Source organism: Cetorhinus maximus, chromosome 30, assembly GCF_964194155.1.
Source record: "Cetorhinus maximus chromosome 30, sCetMax3.hap1.1, whole genome shotgun sequence".
Taxonomy (NCBI): Eukaryota; Metazoa; Chordata; class Chondrichthyes; order Lamniformes; family Cetorhinidae; genus Cetorhinus; species Cetorhinus maximus.
Genome location: NC_135908.1, coordinates 18,435,997 through 18,453,145, shown reverse-complemented (window position 1 = coordinate 18,453,145; position 17,149 = coordinate 18,435,997). Strand labels below are relative to the sequence as shown.

The following is a 17,149-nucleotide window of genomic DNA, read 5'->3' as shown; positions in this document are numbered from 1 at the left end:
TAAAATGGAAAACCCAAGCAAATGTGTTCCAGATATAACATACTGACTTGGTTATACAGGATAGAAATAATCATTTGTTGAGACATTTCAGGTATATTCTAGACTATTTTGGAAAATTCCAGACCCTTGTGTTTTAGTCACGCTGGTGCTAAGCACTATCCTGTTAAATGTGCAAAATGCTAACCATCATTCTTCACTTCTGCTCCTCCAGATATGAAAAGGCCTTCCACTTACAATTAAACTAGGCATTATTTTTAGCTTTGGGAAATGCAGGCCCCTGTCCTTCATTGGACTTTGATTGGAATGATAGCAGGAAGTGAAATAAATGGGCAAATGGTACATGGAGGTCACAGGTCTCTAGTTGAGCATTGAAATAAAAACAAGTGCTGGAAATACAAAGCAGGTCAGCATCTGTAAAGAGAAAAGGCAGATAAATGACACTTCAGATGCATTAAGATGATCATGTTCAAATGATTGAAGGTATAGATCTGAAGCATAATAACTTTTTTTTTACAACCTCTGGTTTATCATTAGTGTATTTCCATCATTACATTTTTCTTAAATTTGAGCTCTGTTCTCTTCTTTTTGCATTGGCAGCTAAATTAATGACCTAGGTTTTCCAATTGTCATTATGTTAATAAAACATAATTTATTTTTACTTGTAAGAATAAGTAAGTCCCCATTTTAATTTGCCTCATTCAGGGTCATTCTGCTTTAACATCGCAGATATAATTGGGCGGTATGCGCACTTAGGATCGGGATTTCGTCTTTAGTATCATTTGAGCTGGGGGAACCAGTGGAGGGTCATGTGACCCGATTGACACCATTTTGGAGCAAGTGCAAGGAGAGGTCTCTCCTTGCACATGAAACAAGAGTGACTTTTTCTTTAAACTGTAGTATAGCTTTATGTGAAGGATATCTATATCAGCTGGATTCACTTCAGGGCCCGTACTTGCCTTTCCTGCAGCCTGCTCAATGACCCCTCCTCACTTGCCGCCTCTCTCTTGCTCATTGATCCACCTGCTCACTGCCTGTTATGCTTCCATCTCCCTCTTGCTCTCCACCTCTTTCCTACTCGCCGACCCTCCCGCTTGCCTCTTCTCTCCTGGACCCTCCTGCTCGCTGACTCTCCCACTCGCTGACCTCTCCTCTGCTCACCGTCTGTTCCCTGCTTGCCGCTTCCTTCCCCGACCTTCCCACTCACAGTTTCTCTCACTTCCTTGCTTGCTATCTTCCTCTTGTAGCTCTTCTCCTGAGCCCTTGCTCACAGCGAGGGTTTGGGAGGGGGAAATGGTAAGCGAGAGGGAGAGTCAAGGAGCAGGAGGGGTGGTGAACAAAAGGGATAGCAAACAGGAGAGGTGGTGAGCAGGAGGTGAATAGAAAGAGCTTGCATATTTCTTTAATATTTTTAAATTCTTATTTTAAAGCTATTTCATTTACAAATATTTAGGAATTTAGGAATATAGATTATTTTAACTTGCAGGGTATAATTTTTTTTCTAAGGAAGGTTCTACAGAATCTAACTACAGCTTTTACATTGGTTGTAATGAGAAAATCTGATTTACTTAACATTGTTTTACTTTAAGTTGCACTTTACAGGAATGCAACTACAAAGTTAAGTGAGGAATTGCTGTAAGGATCAAAATATAATGGAGATATCAGTTGATCATGATCAGTCTATTATAAGTAATGCATGTGCGAATAAATGGAAATATTTCTAAAATTGCATTTTTAATGGAGAACAAAGTCAAAAGCATAGTAATTGAGTCAAATTTACCAATAATACATATATTATCCTGTTGACAGATAAGTTTTACCTCACTTTAAGATTAGATAAATGACACAAGTTCAGTTCTGTTCAGTATCAGAATGGAAGTAACTAGTTGAAAACTTAACATAAGGAATATCTTCTTCAGATTTACCTTAAGGAACAGATTACGGCTGAGTGTTATAAATACTAAATCTGTTGAAGTATTTACAAAGGAATTGGTTTGACTCTTGGTTAAGCAGTAAATATAACAATTTGCATTTATACAGAGCTGTAGTAAAATATCCCAAGACCCTTTGCAAGAGCACTATCAAACAAAATTTGACGTATTGACTGTAGTGAGTGTCGCACTGACTGTAGGTGGGAATAGTATAATTTACTTTGGCAAGAAACAGATGTGTACCATACAATGCTAAAGCCTAGAATTTAGGTAGTGGGATATTATCATGCAAATACTTATCCATTATTTTAATAGAAGTATTGACCCATTTAAAATACATAGGTTTTTTGCTTCCAATAAAGTAGCAGAAAGAAAAATTTAATATGAACATGATGATAGGGCAACTTGCACAACGGAATTTCAAAGATTAAACAAATATAACAGTTTTCTAGATGAGATTGTGTAGCTAGAAATTTGTCAATCATGTATGTGGTTGCACTATTGTCTTGTTGTGAGGGTCTTGATAAGCCTATAGGTCTTCTGGTATATGAAATATTGGTTGTTATGAAACTTTTTTTAAAACAGTATGTTCATCAGTTTAAGATAAATAGCAAAATCATCAAATATTTTCCTTTTTTATAATCTCCAATGGAATAAAGATCCAAAGCTTGATGTGAACTATTTAGTGTTGATCACTTCCATCTCCTTGTGTGTAAATCAACATAGGCTGGAGAAGGATTACTTAATCCATGTCACAGCCTATAAGAATGAGATAGCTAGCCAATTCTCTTGCACTAAATTGTTAGCATTAAGACGGACCTCTCTGCTTATTCCAAAAATACAAGAACTGCAGCAACTGAGCCTCAACATTTTTCATAAATCCTGAAACTCTTGCAGAATACCACTGGTGAGACCTCACACATCAATCTACTGCACACAGCATTGCCTTCTAGTGAGTGCTGTTACCAAAAAGTTTTGATACCTTGCAGGCAGAAGTTCAAAGGCAGAGTTAATAACCACTTGCTAACTAATGAATGTTGAAAATTGCATCAGTCCATAATAAATCTGAGTCTTGTTGTTGGTACTCATTAGAATTTCTTCTAGCAATCAGCAGGGTCAAATGCATGAGCCTTTGTTATTTGCCTCCTGTATCTTGTTAATCCGCTTAAGTTTTTGATAAAGTAGAATGTAAATTAGAAATCACAAGTTTCGGTTCTCTCATCCTATGGGAGAATTAAAGGAGAAAGGCTAACAGCCCTCTAGATGGTTCCAAATGTGGTGTTGTTCTGAATCTAATTTTTTTGTTCAAAGAACAAAAGCTGTTGGTTATTGCAACTCTGTAGAGCAAGAAAAATCCAGACAATTTCTACACAAATAGATGCAAGTTGACTTAGAAGAATGTGAACTTCACACGCTGAGCAGGTAGTATAGGAATTAAGCAGTTCAAAGTTTAAGTATTTATTTCTTTCAAAAAACCTTGTGATGTTGGTTCCTGCTTGAGGCTTAGGTCAAGATTGATCGGTGTGGTATTAAGAAAGAAACAGTACTGAAGACATTTTTTTAAAATGCTTTTGAAGTCCTAAACATGACAGTTCACAAGGAATTAATGATACACTGAAGCGTGTCTATGACTGCTCAAGCTACTCGGCAAAATCACAGTAAAAGATACAAGGAACTATTTTCACCCAGTTCATATATAAGGAAAAAAACAGTTCAGCCCAGCATTCTTATTTCTCAGTTTTTACTGTTTTTCATTCTGGGGTGGTTCTTTCTCCATAAGTCCACTGACATTAAAGATTAACCTCATGTACCATTTTTACAGCTGGAAAGTGTCCTTGTATTTTGGTGACCAGGATTTGAAGTTTGATCTGCTTGCAACATATATATTTAGAACATAACCTCTTTCTATCTGTAATCTCCTATTTTGACAGCATAGTTCAACACTATTTTCTTTTATGACTGCTGTTCTCAATGTCCAAAACTATATCGTTTCTTTCAACCTCATCTTTCGCATTAATGGAATATTAATGTCACTATTTCTTATCTGCAGCAAATCACGCTTGTCTGTTACAATGTCATCTACCAATCTTCAAACCATTTAAATATTTTGTTAAGCTTATATTCTAGTTCCTGAGCTGTCTCCTCAGATTCAACAGTTTGATAGTGTCTGTATAACAGAGGCAGTCAGCAGGAAAAGAAGCATTGAGCTTCTGAGTTTAAATCATGAATGCAGATTAGCAACTATAGAGATCACAATATGCGATCACTCAGCACTCATCTTATCCTGACATGAATCGGAAAATAACTCCGTTGCTTTTTATTCTTCAGCCATTTTTTTATCCATTCCGAGAAAGTCTACGTACATTGTGATGTTGGATTTTCCACAGTTCACCTTAGGATGTAACTACTCAAGAAAGTTAGAGGTTGGTAAGATAGGAATCTTTTTCTGAATTTACAGTGGCTGCTATTTACTTGGTTGTCATACAGTCTGTTTATGATAATTGATTTTCAGATTATTATTGTACAAATAAACTGCATATGTACTTTTTATAACTGATTCCATTATTTGTCCACTATTAGTACAAAACTAATAGATTAAAAGTTGCCTCATCTATTTATACAGAATAAATGTGATACATTATTCAAAACATTAATATGGATACTCAAAACTTCATCCTAGGGGTTGTGTGCACTTCTGTTACCTTGCCTTGGGTCAATTGTGTATATGAATTTATTGCACCATTATTTGGCTCACCTGCTCCCTCTTTGGGACAGATCTCACACGGGGAACCCCATCCTTCTCCAGGCATTAAACTGCAACAGCACGTTGCTTTTGTGATGTTCTTGTACTTGGGTGCAGAGCACACACCATTTTCAAATTTAGAGAAGCAAAAGCTCTCCCTGATATCTACAAATGACACAGAAAATACAAGTATTAGCATAAGATAAGTTAGTTCTGTAACACTTTTACAAAAGCATGCAACTTTCATTATGGTAAAATCACTGAAGATATAATTTTATTTGAACACAATGTTTTAACCTACATTTAGTAACGTGGATAATAGTTTTTAAAGCAGTATTTCTCTTAATGTGAAAATTATCAATATAAAGATATAACCTATTTTAATACTGATTGCAGCATTCAAAATATACACATTTAACATCTACAGGCTTGTACATTTGTCAAAGATTTTTTCTGAAGTTTCTTTGCACAAAGGGAATGAATTTCATAGGTTATGCACCATTGTGCAGAAGAACTTTGCTTGTGAAAGCTGAAAAAAAGGGGAACTTCTGTTTCCTCCTTCATTTGGGTTGTTTGCAACTAAAAAGGCAGCCGATGCTATAGTATGGTCAGTATGGCACAGTAGAGTAGTTCTAGATGCTTTGAGTTTTGTTACAGGTAGAAATTCTGATGAGTTCTGCTAACAGTACAGTGGCAATCTATCTGCAACTCAACAAGTTGTGCTCTTTTTAGTTTTTCTTTTTCAGGTCAGCTGATGAATTTTCGCTGGTTTTAGAACAGAATTCGTTGCAAGTTTGGATTCTTAGGGTCCTTCTGATTGATTGGGTTTGTGCAACTTGCAAAGGCCATGAAAAACTGGCAATCCAATTCATTTTAACACTTACAACAATGATCTCATTAAGTGAATCAGGCATAATAAAGTTAAATCTAAACTGTTCTTTGAAGAGAACTGCTGCTTTAATAAAGAAAAGTAACTAAAACATGATCAGTCTTGTTAAAAACATCCGGAAAATTCCTGTGTGTGTCAATGTCTGACAGGAACTTTGGTAACAGTACATAATTGTCCTTTAGTTAAATTTAGAGACAAGAACACTAAGCAGCAGGTATAACAGATTCAAATTTCCAATAAGGACTTCCAGTGGGGTGATGCTAACTGCTGGGAATGCAATTTTGTGAAATCAGCTAGTATGCTTTAGCAATGGCCAAGGAGTCAGCATTCGTCCAAAGTCGGAGCTAAAACTTGTTGACAAGCAACATAACAGAAGGGAGTGTTTTGAAAGTTAAAAGAGTTGAAAAGCAAGCATTCCATAATTAATGAAAAAAAGTCATTCATATATTGCTAGAACCAAAAAAAGGGAACTCTTTGCTTTGAGTCTCAGAGTAAGAGAACTTCACTTTAACCTGTGTAGTTGTTTATTTATCTAGCAGCTGTAGTTGTTATTGGTGCTACTGAAATCTTAATTGGATAGATGGGTTAAGAAAGATCATCTGGAGAAGAAAGAGAGAAGGAGGATACAAGAGGACAAATAGGATCTTGAACAGCAGTAATGTATCAAGAATACTTAATGTGCAGGAAATTAATTCAATAGTTCTCAAAGTAGTTGTTTGGAAGTTCAGACTTGAGTATTGCTGAAAAAATGAGACATGCTATTAAAGCTTTTTGTCTTGCATTCATCAGGATAGCTCAAATGAAATTACCAACAGTAAAAGTGGAACAACAATTTATACTGCATGAGAAGAGAGTACTGATTGATTGGTGGAGGCACTGCCATCGAGAATGCAGCATGGAACAGTTAACTGCCCATCTTTGTTCAAATTCAAACTGGACAGGTTGACTCTGATGATCAAGGCATTGCCCTGGAGAATGAACCAGGGAATGATAGTTAAAAGCAAAAGCTGCGGATGCTGGAAATCCAAAACAAAAACAAAAATACCTGGAAAAACTCAGCAGGTCTGGCAGCATCTGTGGAGAGGAACACAGTTAACGTTTCGAGTCCGAATGACCCTTCAACAGAACAGGGAATGATAGTCCCTGTTTAGGTGTTTAGTTGAAAAATGTACAATGTGTGGACATGTTCCTTCTGTCTGCAAAGGACAGGGCCCTGTGTGTGAATATTTGTGGCTTCTAGCATGCGGGTGGTGACCCTGCCATTTTCCAGCCTCCATCCTTATTAAACTCAGGGAGGGAAGGCCCATGGTTGGCCTACCCACCCTGATGCCAACTGATGTCCTTAAGTGGCCAATAAGGGGGAAGAAGGGAGGTCCCTTGTTGTAAGGCACTCAGTGCCTGATTGAGGGACCTGCCATTGGAAAGGAGGAGCCCTTGCTGTCAACTTCCCTAAATAACCCCATCCCTCGTGACCCTCTAATTCCATGAACTCCCTCCCACCTTTACTCACCCGTGACCTGGGTCGAGCATTTGTTTTTCTGGCAGCAGCCACTGTCTCCACAGTGGCACTGCTGTTCACTAAGGCTTCTGGCTCCGATTGGCTGGCAACTCTTGGTAGGCGGGAACTCCACCCCATACCCCTGGGTCCTGATCCCGGGGAAAGGCCCGTCAAATGCCTAATGGTGCTTGCTACTGGTGGACCTTCCTGGAAAGAGGTGATGCAGGATTCATGCCATCTCTGCAGCTGGCACCAAGATTCCCACCGTTGGCACAAGGTTTCGCCCTCCGATGGAAATACTGAAAGCATGCTGCTATATCACAGGAGATGTCAAATCAAGGTGCCAAATACTCTCTCAGGCGGATATAAAAAAATCCTAAGGCACTATTTCGAAGGAGAGTTATTCCTGGTGTCCTGGTCAATATTGATTGCTCAATCAGCATCACTAAAGTTATCTGCTCACTATCACATTGCTGTTGGCTCTGTATTTTCCAATGTACAACAGTAACTATGGGTGGGGTTTTCTGGTCCAGCCAGCGGCGGGCATCATGGCGGGTGGGACCAGAAAATTCTGAGTGCGGCCAAAAGTCAGTTTTCTGCTGGCGTTAAAAAAAGGATTGCAATTTTCCGCTTCTTTTATGGTGGATCGGGTTGCCTGTCGTGTCATGTCGGGAACCATAATTGCATGCCTTTGTGTCTCATAAAGGCACATTGAAAACCCAGCCCGCTGGAATCACACTCCCATTCCAAATCAAACAACCACGCTGGCAGCTAATTAGAATCACGACCGGATATAATTGACATGCACCTGGTGAACTGCACTTCATTTGCAACTTCGAAGTTTGTGCACACAATGTTCTCCTACCTTTCACTGTGCTGCGCTTGTGGCTGCTCCAACTCTGTGCCAGGGCTGCTCAGGCAGGACCAGTGGGAAGGGAAGGGATAAGGGAAGGGACTGGAAGATACAGGCTTGACTAGGGTGGGGGAGTTGACTGGAAGGAAGGAAGGGTGGACACATGAACGTGGGGGTGCGGGGCTGGAGCACAGGAGGGAAGGGGTGACAGAGACCCAGGACTGGGGAGGGTTGGGGGTTGTGGTTAAAAGAAGAGAGGGCATAAGTCTGAGGCAGTCCTGGGGCAGTGTGCACCATGTAGTCGGGGCCAGAAAGCAAAGTCAGCCCAGGGCAGTGCGCACCAATCTACAAGGCTCTGCCTGGCAAGCATGTCCTGGTTCCAGTCCAGAGAGGAGGAGGCCCTGTCTATGCTGTGTCAGTCATGAACAGCATGGTGTGCAGGGTGTGGTTAGTTACTCACACATTTGTTCCTGGGATTTGGTGACTTGGTACTGGCTGCAGGTAGCACAATCACAGTTAGGGGAGGCATCTGCAGCCTGTAAACGGGGAACTAAAAGGAGGGCACTTGATGGTCTTGGGTGGGGCGGGGGGAAGTGGTGGGTGGTGGTTCTTGGTAGGCCACTGTGCATAGGGCCTCAAGATAGGGAGGGGTGAGGTCAACATGAGGCGTCGGGACATCCACAGAAAATGGTTCGGGGGAGGACAGGGATATCTACAAGAATTATGATGGGCTCCAGGATTAATGGGGGAGGCAGGAGAGTGATCAGAAGGAAGGAAACTTGCACACAATGCTCTTCCAGGACAATAGGAGGGACTTGAACGGTGACAGGATTTTGTGGGGGGTGGCGGCAGGGGGGGTGCTGGTGAGGGAAGAGATTGAATGCTGGTCTCATAGTAGAAGCAGAGCAGCACCATTTCAGCAGCGGTGGAAAAATAACCTTGGAAAAAATCACCAGGGAGGGGTCTGAGGGCTTGTGATAGGAGTCGACTACTGCAATATTGGTCCGATTGAATAATAATTACCGCTTCAGGACATGGAGAACAAAGCTCAGCTGAGACATGTTAGGAAGACTCAAATGCCAATTGGAGGATTTGGGCACTTTAACTCAGGCTGCACATTCTTGCACATTACAGCTTGGGGCCAAATGTTGAATGGGTGTGACTGATAATTTTTCCTTCCCATAGAAATATGCAAAGGTCACAAGGGTCCAACTGTAAAGGGGCCACAGCTAAAGTAAATATGCAAAATGCTCCAAAGACCTCTACACATTGCAGCTGAGAGGTTCAGGCTTTACATGGCTCAATGATTACAGTTATTATGTTAGAGCAAGGCTGGGCTCTAGTCTAATCCAAAGGAGGCAGGCTGATAGTGCCCTCATTGAAGCTTTTAATGCCTGGCTATGCTCATCCAGGTCCAAACCCCTTTATGAAAACACAGTCATGCCTGGGGCCTAGGGGACCAGCGGCAGGAGGAACTCAGCTTCCAGTGACCCTTAAGGCTACAACCACAAGGATCTGGGGATGGAATGCCTGGAATGAGGGCAGCTCAATAACTTCACAATGACTCCTTAGCTTGGCGATGGAAGGCGATTATTACAGGGTAATATTCAATCATGTCTCTTCAATTTTTCCACAGACATGAGCTGTACTGCAGAATGGAGGCAGCAGCCCAAGCCTTCTTCATGGCTCTCATGCAACTGAGGAGGAGAAGGGCCTATTTATGGTCTTCAGATAGGGCAAAGAGAAGAGCCTCACCTTAAGGAACATCAGCCACGGAGCCCAATGAAGACCCAAAAGCTGAGCCAGAGAGATCAATTTCATGGAGGCGTTTGGCACCACCCAGGCTGTACCGAAGATGCCTCTCATACTTGCAGATGAATGGGAGATAGTGTGAAGACACCTTCACTTGTCAAGTGATGTGGCGGCTCACATCTGTCAAATTCTTCAGGGGGATCTGACGCCACACAGCCTGGGAGACCATCCATTGCCAGTGGCTCTAAAGGTGACCACCGCACTCAACATTTTTTGCAAGTGGCTTATCCCAGGGCTCCACTGGGGTCCTCCATGGAATATCACAACCCTCCATTCACAAGTGCACCTGAGAGATCACTGATGCCTTATTCAGTAAGGCACACAATTACGTTTCCCCTGGATGAAGCCAGCCAGGCTGCCAGAGCAGTGGGATTTGCAGCGATCTGTGGCTTTTCCACAGGTGCAGGGTGCCATTGACTACACACGTGGCCTTAAGAGCCCCCTGGCAGCAGCCACTAAGATTTATCAACAGAAAAGACTTCCATTCTCTCAACGTGCAGCTGATCTGTGGTCACTGAAAGCAGATTATGCAGGTTTGTGTGAGGTACCCTCGGAGCTCATGTGACTCTTACATCTTGAGTCACGTCAAGGTGCCACAGATCTTTGAGGGCCTTCAGTGCATTTACAGTTGGCTCAAAGACTTGGCTAATGATGCCTGTTCTGCAGCCACAGAGTGCTTCAGAGGAGTTGTACAAAGCAGCTCATTCTGCAACACTCAATCCTTGATTGAACAGACCATTAGCATGTTGAAGATGCCTTTCAGATGTCTGGACTGATCAGGCAGTGCTCTCCAGTACAGGGGGTGTCCTGCATCATATGATTTGCTGCGCTCTACACAACCTGGCGTTCTAAAGGGGGATTGAGTTGCCACATGGAGAGATGGAGAAGCTGCACGTCTCCTCCAATGAGGAAGCTGCCGAAAGGGATGACATTAAACAGTGTGAGGATGTCGACGCCCCACTGTAAGAGGCCATTTCATGGGCCAGATGCAGCAGACGTGGCTGTGAGACCCTTATAGCAACAAGGTTCCATGGCGATGAAGACAACTAGACATATGAACCAATTTTACCTGTTCCTTCGATGCAGGGTAGGCATTAACAACTTCTTTGCTAACCTCAACATCTCAATGAAGGACATCAATCCCAGAATGAGTAGTAACAACCCTTGCGTAATGATGGCCTCATCCTTGGATGGCTAGGCAGCCTATGAAGCATATGGCCATTCTGTAAAGGGATAAGATATCTGAAGCAAATAGACAAGATGCAGTCTTGTCAAGCATTGTGCCAACATTTCACTGTCTATGGCAGCTTTCAAGAGGCAGGAACAGCACTGTAACATCAGTGCACTCATGGCAGTATGTCTGGAGTGTTGCAAGGCGCCTCAAGGCAGCCAATCAGCTTGGTCGTCTGAGGGCTGATCTAAATCCGGACAGTGGCATCTCTCCAAAGGCCATCCCTCATGCATGAATAATGTTCCAGCCTCATCCGGATACTGAATTAAGTTGCCAAGATGAGATTGCTCTCCAGGCCGCTGTGATCTGTCACTTCCAGTCATGGATGTGAGCCTGCGAGTCAGGTTACCTTCTGTGCACAGAAAGAGCTTCAGCAGCACCATCGTCTGAACATTGACAAACGCTCATCACTCTGCTTTCATCGGGTGCTTCCCAAGTTCACGTTCAGCATTGCCTTAGCATCTGGGAATGACGTGGCCCAGTCAGTCTTGACACTGCATTTAAGGATCGCTTAGTAACTTTGTTGATACTAAAAACCACACAGATGTACTGTCGCTCTCATCGCATTATAGGCCTCCACATTTTCATTCTAGCAGACTGAGATGTATACGAGGAAGCCTAGGACACTGCTGACACTGTCACGATCAGATAACCATGTCGATTGCCTTTATGAGAGCCATGTTAGCCAGATCTTTTGCTGCAAACCAGCATCCTCACATATGTAGGTGGCATCATGAGGCTAGGAACACACCTATAACATTGCAACAGTTGTGGCTGTCCAGCAGGCATTTAAAGAGTCATCCAGTGCTAACTAGGTCCATTGGTCTGCATCATGCAGGTAGAAAGTGGGAACTAATATAGGGGTGAGGTTTAGCCGTAAACGCAGTCATGACTTAACACTGCAGGCCAACATGATAGGCTAAAGTCCATGATGATTACATAAACTGTAACCCACGCCCAAACCTGACAGTCATTACATGGAGACCATTGAAAAGTTCACTTGGTTGAGATGCATGATTGCACCTTACCCTGCAATGATCACCTTCCATTGCCAAGCTACGGAATCACTGTGAAGCCCTTGGGCTGACCTAATTCCAGACATTCCATCCCCAGGCCTTCTCAAGCAGCTGAAGCACATCCTGAAGGATCACAAATAACTGAGCTTCCCCTCCCCATCCCACACCCTCCAACACCCAAGGCATGACAGCGCATTCACAAAGGGGAATCTGGATGAGTACAGCCAGGCACTATCAACCTCAGTCAGGCTGCCTCCTTTGCAGTAGACTAGAGCCCAGCCTTGCACTAATGTAATATCTGTAATCACAGAGCCATGTAAACCCTGAACCTCCCAACTGTAGGGTTGTATGGAGCATCTTGCATATGTACTGTAGCTGTAGTCCCTTAATAGTTTGATCCTTCTGACCTTTTCATGTTCCTCTGAGGGACAAATGATCAATCATACCAAATCTACATTTTGTCCAAGCCCTAATGGATCCTTGCAAGAATGAGCACCATGAGTTAAGGTGCCCAAATCCTTCAATTGGCATTTCAGTCTTCCTAACAGGTCTCAGCTGAGCCTTGCTCTCCATGTCCTGGACTGGTAATTATTAGGGTGTCCCTTCAATCATCCAAAAAGTGTAGTAGTCAACTCCTCCCATAAGTCCTCAGACCCCTCCTCTAACGTTTTCTTCCAATGTTATTTTTCAACTGTGTTATTCAGTCATCCATTGAAATGGTGCTGCTACAATTCTATTTCGAGACCAGCTTCCAATCCAAGTCTCTCCAACGGCCCTAGAAGCTCATCATGTACAAGTTTCCCTCCCTCCAATCACTATCCTGCCTCCTCCTTTAACCCTGGAGCCCATCGTTATTGTAGTCAATAACAGCGTCCTCCCACCGAACCTTTATCTGTGGGTGTCCCCATGCCCCATGTTGACCTCACCCCTCCCATTTTAAGGCACTATGCACAGTGATCTACTGGGAACCCTCCCTCCATGAGACCATCGAATACTTACTCTTACTTACCAATTACCCAGTTACAGGCTGCAGATGTTTCCCCTGATGGCGAATGAGCCAAGTACCATCCAGTACCAAGCCACCGATCCAGGAGCCAAGTGTGTGAGGCACCGACCATGCCCTGCACACCATGCTATGCACGACTGACACAGTAGACAGGCCCTCCCCTTCCCTGGATGAGAACCAAGACATGCGGACCAGGCATAGCCCTGTAGCATGGTCTGCACTGCCCAATGACTGCCTTTAATTTCTGGCCCATGACACTGTGCTGTCCACTGGCCTAGGACTGCCTCACACTTATCCCCCCTCTTCCTTTAACTATCTGCGCAACCCCCCACCACCTCCCCCCCCGCCACCGTACCCCCCCAGTCATGTGTCTCCATCCACCCCTTTCCTCCTGTGCTCCAGTCACCCACCCCTACAGTCATGTGTCACTATCTACTCCTTCCCTCCTGTGCCCCAGTGACCCCTACCTTCCCTCCTAGGCTGCAGACTCCTCCACCACCCCTCCCAGTCATATGTCTCTGTCCACCCATTACCTTGCCTCTGTCTAGTCACCACCCACCCAGTCAGTCAAGCTTGGGCCTTCCACCCCTTGCCTCTGTCCAGTCACCCACCCAAACACCCACTCTACTATCACAGTGTGCCTTCCACCCCCTTCCCTTCCCACTGGTCTTGCCTGAGCAGCCTTGGCATGGAGTCGGAGCAGCCATGAGAGCAGTGCAGTGAAGGCTAGGCGAAAGCTGCATGTACAAACCCTGAAGTCGTGAGTGGGGTGCAAGTCGCCAGGTGCATGCCACTTATACAAAATAAAAACAGAATTACCTGGAAAAACTCAGCAAGTCTGGCAGCATCGGCGGAGAAGAAATCAGTCAACGTTTCGAGCCCTCATGGCCCTTCAGCAGAACTGAAGCATAGTTTCAACAAGGGAGAAATATAAATTGGTTTAAGGTGGGTGGGGGGGAAGAGACACATTGAGGGTGTGGTGTGAGCAGATAATCAAAAGATGTCAGAGACAAAAGGGTCAAAGAGGTGTTGAAGGTGGTGGTCTTTGTCTGAGAAAAGTGCTAATTAAGAATGCAAGACAGGATATTCAAAGTACAGCTCTAGTGGGGGTGGGGTGGAAAGACTAAAGGTTTTAGTTTTAGATTTAAAAATAATGGAAATAGGTGGGGAAAGAAGAATCTATATAGATTATTGAAAAAAAAGGCGGGTGGGGGGGGGAAAGAAACGGGGTGGGGATGGGGGGAGGGGGAGTTTAAGATCTAAAGTTGTTGAATTCAATATTCAGCCCAGAAGGCTGTGGAAGAAGCATGCCACTTATATTCGGTCGTGAATCAGACTGGTCTAATTATCTGTTGGTGAGGCAATTAGATTTGGAGTGTGAATATGATTCCGGTGTGCTGGGTTTTTAATGAGCATTCATGAGATCCAAAGGAATGCAAATGCAATTCCTGACATGGAGCAACGAGAAACTCGACCCTCCATGAATGTTGGGAGGGGAAAACTCTAACTTATTTTCTCGCCAGTGAGAAACTGGCTCTTGCCACCACTTCAAATTTTGTGCCCCCACCCACCACGATTTCCACTGCTGGCAAGATTGGAAAATCCAGCCCGACAAAACTAAGATACTTAAGGCTGGAAGCTTAGGAGAGAAACCAAATCTATGTTCTACTATTGTGTGACAGTGCTGTTATGCTGAACAAAAAATTGTTACATTTATAGTTCTGGTGTTGAGATTGTTCTGTAGTAATTGTGGGTGGTTGTGACCACAGACTCACCAATGCACCTTCTTCCACCTGATGACAGTACAGATCCTGGAGGACAGATGCATGTGTAGCTTCCTTCAGTATTACTACATGTACCAGACACGCACAATCCAGGGTCTGAAGCGCATTCATCGATATCTGAGAAATGAAATGAGATAAGATTACATACAGTACAGCAATATTAATCTTTTGTTTTGGGAAAACTTAGTAGTGTGTGAGTTTGAATCACTAGTCCTGGAACTCTAGCCGCAACATCTACAGGGATACAGGGACAGTATGGGGAAGTCTAAAATGAACAGCCTGGTAAGGCTGGGGACAGGAAAATCCTCATGATATTAACGACAGGTCCACATTATTGTGTTTTTCTTGTGTTTCCTGCCTTGCATCTGGCCAAATTGACATCCTAGCCAGTTGTTAGGTGAGACAGGCCACGGCAGGAGGCTGAAGATGGGGATCCTCAAGTTCAGTCCCTGGAAATTCAGGCCAGGATGAGAGAGGCCATTCTGACATGGAAAGGTCGTGATTGGACATGGTGATCCTAGGTGGTGACAAAGACGATTGTGTGGTAGTGCAGGCGGGTAGGGTGTAAAGGCCATGATTGGTGTGGGAAACCTGAAGGAGTGTTAGATAAGGCAAGTATTTTGTGAGGCTGGCAAGTTCCACTTCCCTTTCACTGCCAGGTTTCTCAAGCCTATGGAAACCTTCATGGCAGCTGTAAAGTTTAAGTCTGCCTCCAATAGCATTGAGTTTGATTTAAGTATGTTGATGAAGTGCTCCGCTCTTTATGCCAATACACTCAAATGGCTTGTTATCTGTTACCTTGAAAGCAAAAAAGGCACATACACACCAGTTTGGAGTTGCATTGCACAATTTTTTTTCATTTTTAACCCCCTTTTGCCCATTGTGGTCGAGGTGAATATTGAGGTTCATGAATCTGCTGTTGTTGTGGAGTCTCGCTTAGAAAATCTGCAAATCGAAGAATTGAGCACAAAGGTTTGTGCATCTGATTCACTTCTGTGGAGTGAGACTTCAAAATTTCAGTGAAACTGTCCACCAATAGAAACATAGCACTTAGAAACAGGAGTAGGCCATTTGGCCTTTCGAGTCTACTCCACCATTCAATATGATAATGACTGATCTGGTTGTGGTCTCAGCTCCACCTGCCCCCCCACCCCACACAACCCTTGACTCCCTTGTCTATCAAAAATCTGTCTAACTCAGCCTTGAATAAATTTAAAGATCCAGGGCGGGATTTTCCACACCCACCCGCCTCCGCGATCCTCCGGTCCCGCTGCAAGTCAATGGACTTCTGGCTGGGGTGCCGCTTCGCCCGCAGCAGGTCCCGCCTGTGGTGGGGCTGGAAAATCCCGGCCCCAGCCTCCACTACTTTCTGGGGAAGAGACTAAAGGCCCTCTTGAGAGAAAAAAAATTCTCCTCATTTCTGTCTTAAAAGTGAGAACTCTTATTCTTAAGCTATGTCCCCTGGTTTTATTCCCCCCTACAACAGGAAACATCCTCCGGGTATCCACCCTTTCAAGTCCTCTCAAGATCTTATATGTTTCAATAAGATCACCTCTCATTATACTAAACTCTAATGGGTATAGGCTCAACCTATTCAACCTTTCTTCACAGGATAAGCTCCTTATCTCAGAAATTAGTTGAGTAAATCTTTTCTGAACTGTTTCTACCGCAATTATTTTTTTCAAATAAGGAAACCAAAACTATACACAGTACTCCTGATGTGGCCTCAGCAAGGCCCTGTACAGCTGCAGTAAAACTTCCTTACATTTGTATTCCATTCCTCTTGCAATAAATGCCAACATTCCATATGCCTTCCTAATCACTTGCTGTACCTGCATACCAACTTCACGTGATTCATGTACCAGGACACGCAGATCCTTCTGTACCACCGACTTCTGCAATCTTTCTCTATTTAAATTGTATACTCCTTTTCTATTCTTCCTGCCAAAGTGAAGGAGTTCACATTCACCCATGTTATATTCCATCTGCCAAAATTTTGCCCACTCATTTAACCTGTCTATATCCCTTTGCAAAAAAGAAAAATACTGCGGATGCTGGAAATCTGAAATAAAAACAGAAAATGCTTAGCTCTGAAGAAGAGACATACGGATTCGAACCGTTAACTCTGCTTCTCTCTCCACAGATGCTGCCAGACCTATTCAGTTTTTCCAGCATTTTCTATATATTTTTATATCCCTTTGCATACTTGCTACCTCCTCTTGATAACTTACTTTCCTACCTATCTTGCTGTCATTTGTAAATTTAGCCACCATGGGTTCGGCACCTTCATCCAAAGCATTAACATAGATTGTAAAAAGTTGAGGGCCCTCTGCCACTCCACTAGTTACAACTTGTCAATCCGAAAAAGACCCATTCATCCCTAATCTCT

At 43.4% G+C, this 17,149-nt stretch overlaps 1 protein-coding gene across 1 annotated transcript in view; it reads right to left on the bottom strand.

Moving 5' to 3' along the window:
- The window catches only part of LOC144670111 (fibrillin-1-like), a 580,847-nt gene that overhangs the window by 41,620 nt on the left and 522,078 nt on the right, over positions 1-17,149 (bottom strand). Inside the window, exons 49-50 of the mRNA XM_078532542.1 lie at positions 14,752-14,877; positions 4,684-4,836 (exon numbers count right to left, since the gene is read on the bottom strand). Of these exons, the coding sequence (XP_078388668.1) occupies positions 4,684-4,836; positions 14,752-14,877 (279 nt within the window). The remainder of the gene's footprint in view (positions 1-4,683; positions 4,837-14,751; positions 14,878-17,149) is intronic.